This window comes from Triticum aestivum, chromosome 2B, assembly GCF_018294505.1.
Source record: "Triticum aestivum cultivar Chinese Spring chromosome 2B, IWGSC CS RefSeq v2.1, whole genome shotgun sequence".
Classification (NCBI taxonomy): Eukaryota; Viridiplantae; Streptophyta; class Magnoliopsida; order Poales; family Poaceae; genus Triticum; species Triticum aestivum.
The window spans coordinates 531,293,206-531,300,410 of record NC_057798.1 but is presented as its reverse complement, the minus strand read 5'-3'; the positions used below and the strand labels follow the sequence as shown (position 1 = coordinate 531,300,410).

Genomic DNA, 7,205 nt, shown 5'->3' with positions numbered 1-7,205 from the left:
CTCGGTTGCACTGGGACGGCTGCGTCACGCTCGTCGAATGCCTCAACTCGGGCGCGGCTGCTTCGTTGGTCGCTCGGGCCTTGCTGCCCGGGTGCCGGTGCTGACACGCTCGTCCGCATGACGTCCCACGCCGTCCGTCGTCACCGGCTTCATCCTGGACTCCACCGCCACCACGCCTCCACTGAGCGGTGTCCCCGACCTCGCGCGCGATTGGCTTGATCATCCGCTCGCCGCCACGATCCGCCCCATCTACGCCGCGCGACCAACCTGGCCCGTCGGTTGCACACGCCTCCACAGGTCCCATGAAGATTGTCCCCGAGTTCAGCACGCCCCTCCGCCGATCGAGCAACGGGCTGCCGCTGCATTGCCCCGTCGGGCCGCAGTGTCGCCGCCCCGTGGTTCTCCTCGCGGCTGCATCGACTCGTGTGTCGCCGTTGCGTCGCCCCTACGGGCCGTAGTGTTGCGATACGTGGTCCCAGCCGCCGTCCCCGCGGTTGCACCGACCCACGCTCTGCCGCTGCACCCCCCTTCGGGCCGTAGCGCCGCCGCCCGAAGGTCTTCCTGCTGTCGCCCCGACCTGCCCGCCGCCGCTGCGTCGCCCCTTCATGCCGTAGTGCCGCGGCCCGCGGTCCACTTCGCCGTCCCCACGCGTCGACTTCCTGTGGTATGCGTCACGCCGTCTCCCTTGGCGCGGTAACGCCATCATCCACGCCGGTCTTCGTCACACTGTCAGGGTTCTTCGCCTACTTCGAGCATCACCGCCGCGCTCCTAATCTAGCCGACGCCGCTACCCCCGTAGCCGCCGCAGCCGCTCGTCCACCCCCTTCGTCTTCGTCCAGCACCAACCCGTCGTCAGCGTCGCCGTCATCTACCCCGACCGCTTCATCTACTCCGACAACCGCGGGCGACATTGGCCCCGCGCCGATTGGCGCCGCAAGCATCGTCGAGTCCTTCTCTGCTGGCCTCTCCGACTTCTTCGATATGGAATACAGCTCGTGCAGGTCCCAGTCTACGCATGCTCGATGCTGGCAACACCGCCGCGTGCCTTCGTCCACGACGTGTCCCCGGGCCTGACAAGCCTGGCGCAGCGCTTCGTCAACTTCGTCTTTGTCCGTCTACGCATTGCCCGGTGCTGGCAATACCGACGCGTGCCTTCGCCTACGATGTGGTCTAACAGATACTAGCACTGTGGTCTAGACGTACTTTGATCATGAGGCCAAAAATTGCAGCCTAGACGTACTCGGCAAGCGTTTGGTCTACGATGTGGTCTAACAGATACTGGCACTGTCCGTCTACGCAAGCCTGGCGCGACGCTGCAATTTTTGGACCAAACACCTCAGGAATCACGTCTCTCATGATCTTGCGCGGTGGGTGCGGTTCACCGCACATGATCGAACAGCGCCCGCAACCGCGACATCCACAATGCTCCGCTTTCGATCTCATGCCAACTTACAGCTAGCTAGTATAGTAGCTAGCTAGCTTCCCCGTCATCATCTACTGCTACAGATAATAGTGCTTTCACCAGTAACGTACCGCTCAGCTGCTTGGCGGGCGAGCCATGGCGCGGGAATTCTGAGGGTCGTGGTCGGCGGCCGCTGTCGTGGCTGTCACCGTCCGGCGCCTCCACGGCGACGGCGACGGCGACGGGAATCGTTTCGTTTCTCCCCATGCACAAGTCCACACGAGGCGACGGTTTCGCGCGCGGGACCAGGCGGGCGGAGGGACGGGGTCCACGCGCTTCCACCGCCGATGGGGGCTTCTTTTACGTGAGCGACGGCGAAAGAATGGGTTTTCATCTGCTCCGTCCGCTCTTTCTGATCCCCTCCTTGTTTTGAGGCTCTTTTCATCCTTCATTTAGGCGTGTCTTTCATTGACTGGGTTATTACGTGCATCATAACGAAGCCTCTGCGCCTACGTTACTTCTGGACACAATCTGAGCGAATGTACTAACTTGTTTATTATTACGCGTGCATGAATCAATCAGCTAAATGTGTTCGACCAGGCATGACACAATCTGAACCAATCGTTTACTCGCTGAATCGGCGCGCGCGGTCTTATCTGAAACGGTCCTCTGGAGTGAGCGAGTGCTTCCGGAACCCTGATAAACTAGTTCCAGATCAGCTGCCTGAAATGAAGGAAATACTACAAGACACTGCTCAAGGACCAATTAGCGGCCAGACAGGTAAACTGAACAAAAGCATTTCTCAATTCGTGATTTCGGCGGCTGAGTCGCCAATCGTGTCGTTAAGCATACCGGTTTAGCACTGCTCGTGCCAATGGCCAAGCCCAATCATGAGTCGCAAAGAGTACGACGCAAATGGGGCGATTTGTTTGACTTCAACTCGTTTGGGGCTCCCAGCCATGTGCTTAGCTCTATCAGCTAATTCGCCTGGTCGTCCAACTGGCTTTCGGCCGCATCATTCCTCCGGAAATCACGGTGTTAAGAGCCTTTGTCTGCCACATTCGTGGGCAGTTTGAGTGACACAAGCCAAAGTGCACTTCGTCGTTACTGCCTCCAATCTATTAGTATTTGAATGACGTGCACAACCGGGTTAGTCAAGTTTTCTCCTAACCAGACCACCGTTCAGACAAATGGCTGTGTGTCGATCGATGCTGAGGCCTCCCAGGGTTATCCTCCTTTCCAAAAACAATAGCACCCTTCAGACCCGCCTAAATGGCCCATCAAGAATGTATAATAATCTTATTCAGTTTATGGAGTGCTCCATGATTCATTTGACTTGTTCATGGCGCCTGCAGAGCCAAACTGCATTCTGATATACAGTAGTACAGTACATAAAGACAGCAACAAAGGGAAAGGTTATCTTGCAAGTCTCTGCAGTTAAACTCAAATAGGCTAGGCAAACTGAACTACCATGGCCCATGCGAGAGCAAATCACACTGACAACACCACAACATTCTTTATAGAAGGCAGTACACTTCTTTGCCGCATTGACTAACTGACAGTACTTGGACCTTTTGCGGTTCTGATCCATCAGATTCGGCATTCAAGCTGCCAGCTGCTGCTGCACCCTATTGACGAGCAGGCGACCATAGCAATGATGTTACGTTACATGACCTTCAAAGCTGACAAGAATTAACTCGTGCCCCTCCTGTTCTGTAGTCAATACAGACAGAGACATCATGACATCATATGAATGAATCTCAGTACTGCTAGGCAATAATCGCCATCCGGCAGAAACAACAGCTGATCGTCTAGTTGCGTCCATTTACTTAGCACTGGCATAAACTAGATGATCAGAAACAGAAGTTTCTGAGGTGAAAATTCGAAGGCAACCGTGGAATGCTATGGTTTAAGATTCCTGGGCATGTGGACGCAGGTTGCCTCGGAAAAGGTCACCGAGATGATGAACCAGCTTCTGGGGCTTCAGAAGCGACCGGGCTTCGATACACATCGTCTTGTGTGCTGAAATTCTTTGTGATGCTATCTGAGAAATCACGCCAGTTAAGCATGGCACGCTTCAGCCGGGACGTTCTCTTGCCAGTGACGACATATCTGGTGTAGTCCCTTGCAAGGCGGTACAACTCCTCTCCTCTGATGATGTGGATATACTGCATAACAAAGCAAACGCTGTTTAGAAAGATAATGTGGGGGTCCTTTTCACAACCAACAAGAATAAAAAGGATTTGGGCGGAAGTCTTGTCTTTGGCAGATGCAAGTTTAGTTTCCCATATATATTTAGAACAGCACTAGCGATGAAGATGGTCACCAGAAAACAGAGCACGTGTTACTGATGGTACACCAATCAACTAACATTCCTACTGGTAAACTTCTCTGGTACGAAGGTAAAATTTATCTTCTTACTTGTAAGTTAGTCCACAACTCCACATAGATTAATATTTACGAGAAATACAAAACAGCTGCCACAAAGAAATAATAAAATCTTCTTTGGCAAAAGCGGGAACTACACAGATGTTTTCTCACTAATGGAGAATGGAAATATCACTATTCTGTACTTCAAGTATCCACATTATCCCTTCTGAGCTGGCTAAGTCCACAAGGAGAAAGGGGTGTTCAAAACAATAAACATATAATAGCCATAATGTATTTGTACCATTAACTTATGGTTGTGAATAAACAACAGAAAGTTTGCACTGAAGCTAAACAAAATGCTAGCTTAACTAGTATGTTCAGGCATTATAAGAGATTGAAAAATCTGCACAGAACTATCGTTACAAATATAGCATTTCAGAATGAAGGACAATGATAAGCAAGAAAGGAGCAATGAAATTACCGTGAGTACAAAAGCAACAGTTGCTAACACAACTTGGACCACTTCATACAATGAATCCGTGAAAGATTCGTCATCTGGGCCATCAGGACCACCACCGCTGCCTCCATAACGGTTATTATTCCCTCCATTTCCACCAGACCCCTGTCCTGTAATCTTAGCCATTTGCTCCATCAGGAAGCCTTGTATAGACTGTTGCTTTTTTGCTCCATCCATTGCTTTGTTCAAAGATTCCATAGAGAATGGCTGAAAAGAAAGCAACAGTAAATGTAGCAGATGATTCCACATGAGCAATTGTTCCTAACAACCTTGATGTGTTAAATATGCTTGGTGTGTAGCATATCAACTGCCTAGCACACCCCATTTTACACCGTATCACTATTTCCCAAAGAGGAATTCCTGAAACTAAAGCATTCCTACAACATCAATAAGAAAATTCCATTGTCCCAAACAAAGTCAAACTTGACAAATTTGCTAAGCTGCAAGGAGGTTGCAAGTTTCCAATAGAAAACCAATCACAAAGTAAGAAAGCTGTGAATGCTACTTACATCAAGGTTTCCCTTCCCACTTGAGGCATATACAGGACCAAGCCTCTTATGGCAAGCAGCAACAACAAGCCTTGGATATACTTTCTCTTGCAGCTTGCAAGATCTAGAAAAATGTTGCCATACAGAATGATGTTGAGGAAGTATTCTGCAAGTTCTCCCAAGGCCTAATGGTCTGTCCAAAGTGAGCCCACCAAGAGGCTTGTACGTTGTAGCTTGGCAGTAGCTCATGTTTCCAACTTCTTGAATTCTAGAATTAACCAGAGCCAAATCTGGAGGTTAAAAATAGGAATGGTTACATACTGAATTAGGAAGAAGAATGTCAAATATCCACAACCCTACAACACTAGAACAGTATCAATTGAACTAATCTAATTCAAAAGAATAAATTTCTCCGTTTTGCATAACATGTAGTCAGTGCTCAAGATGATTCACCAGAAGTCACAATCTTGCTATAGAACGAATAGGCCAGCGCAATCCCCTAATGCTAAGAGGTACGAACTAAACTAAGCATGTATGTTGTCAACAATTTCCCAAACAATGAACTGAGTCTGCGCGAAAGGATTTTGGGCAGAAGAAAAAGGAATTTCCAGGTAGAGCAAAATTCCCGATGTTCAGAGAGGATTATGATGGAGATCAGGTGAAGCCTATGAGCCCCACCTGAAATAAATTTTATAGGAATTCTAAGCCTGCAAATACAACAGCCAGCCGTTATGAGATCACACTTTAACACCAATGCAGGCTGAAGTGCAGCATTCTACCCTTGTATTCCCGATACTCTTTAACATGAATCCTGGTAAAATTAAAATGTACGTGCTACCCAATAAGCAGAAAATCATGCCACGGGCAAAGCAAAGCCCTACAACGTACAGCCCATAGGTTGACAGCCAGGCGGCAGATCTAGATGGTGTGCCGGGTGCGCACCAGGACACCCGGAAATTGTGAAGGTCAGTAGGATTAATCTAATCGCTGGAGTGGAGGGTAAAACCTCATACCTCAAAACCCAATGGCCAAAGACTGCGGACGGGGTGGATACAGCAGGAACACGACGTCCCGGCGAGGAAGAACGGTGACGGCGGATCGTGTGGGGGCGGAGGCGGGATCGAGGCGTCAGCTGTAGCCTGTGGGATATGCTACAGAAGAGATTCAGAGCCGCGTCGGTAGGTCGGGAGGACTCGGGAGGGAGAGGAAAAAAAGGCACGGGAAGAGGAGTAGAGCTCGGCTCCGCCGCGCCGCGCCGCGACGAGCTCTCCGGTGGGCGGAGAGCGGGGACTGCGGAGGGAGGCGGACTGGGGAGAAGAAGGATTGGATTGCGTCGTCGGTTTTTTTCCGCTACAGAGGGGGACCCTTTTCGTACAACCGTACTGTACAGTGTACTAGTACAATGTAGCCCGTTTGGGCTGGTTGGTTAGTTCTGGGCCTACTTCACGCCAACAGACCAAAAAAAATCTATACTCCTATATAGTGTCCGAGTAGCACTTCATAAGAACCGTTGGATCTTTTCAATCGAACGGCTCATATTTAACATCTTGTGATGGAGGACTACGTGGCCACATAGACATCGTTGGATATATCTATCTGACGGCCCATGTTGCAAGGATTCGCTGTGGGCTCCATCCCCGCTGCCTATCCCTGTGCGCACGTGAATCTGCCGTGGCTATCCAGAAATTTCCGGCGAACTCCCGTAACATGCAGAGTAGAGCAGTGCTAGCAAGCTAGCTAGGCATCACGATGAGAGAGTGGGAAAAGGCTGCAATGGTGCAGTCACAACAATTTAACTGGCCAGAAAATAATAAATAAATAGATACACAATACGTGTTACAGTTGAATAGATTTTACTTCCTCTCATGTTCGTATCAGAAATATTATTACCTTTTCCTTTTTGTTTACCAATATTTTTTTGTGAACAACTCTGATCAACCAAACGGACATAATCAAGGCTTGAGTTATTGTTTCGTGACTCTACTCATCATATTTTAAATTATACTTCCTTCGTTCCTAAATATAGGTCTTTTTAGAGATCTTAACCAGTGACTACATACGGAGTAAAATGAGTGAATCTACACTCTAAAATATGTCTACATACATCCGTATGTGGTAGTCCATTTGAAACCTCTAAAAAGACTTATATTTAGGAACGGAGAGAGTAGTATACCATGGTGCTTCTTGAAAGTTTGTTTTAAACTTAAAAAAAGAACGGCTCAAAAAAGAACTTTAAAAAACGACAGAGTTTTTAAAAGTTTGTTTTAAACTCGGAAGATTTATTTTTTTGAGAAACCTCACCAACCTTTGTTTATTCAAAGTGATGTCCACAATTACAACCGTTGGGTCACGAAGATTGCCCAACCACACATGTTTGCCTATAACAAGATTACAGACAAATTTGGCGAGATTATCGGCCTTGAAATTG

At 48.8% G+C, this 7,205-nt stretch overlaps 1 protein-coding gene across 1 annotated transcript; it reads right to left on the bottom strand.

The window, feature by feature from the left end:
* Positions 1–2,891: 2,891 nt before the first annotated feature.
* Positions 2,892–6,137, bottom strand: LOC123045864 (uncharacterized). The gene is made up of 4 exons (XM_044469087.1): positions 5,791–6,137; positions 4,799–5,067; positions 4,254–4,496; positions 2,892–3,570 (listed from the first exon to the last, which is right to left on the bottom strand). Exons 2-4 carry the CDS (start codon positions 5,024–5,026, stop codon positions 3,355–3,357), a joined length of 687 nt encoding a protein of 228 aa, XP_044325022.1. The 5' UTR covers positions 5,027–5,067; positions 5,791–6,137; the 3' UTR covers positions 2,892–3,354.
* Between the last annotated feature and the right edge of the window lie 1,068 nt (positions 6,138–7,205).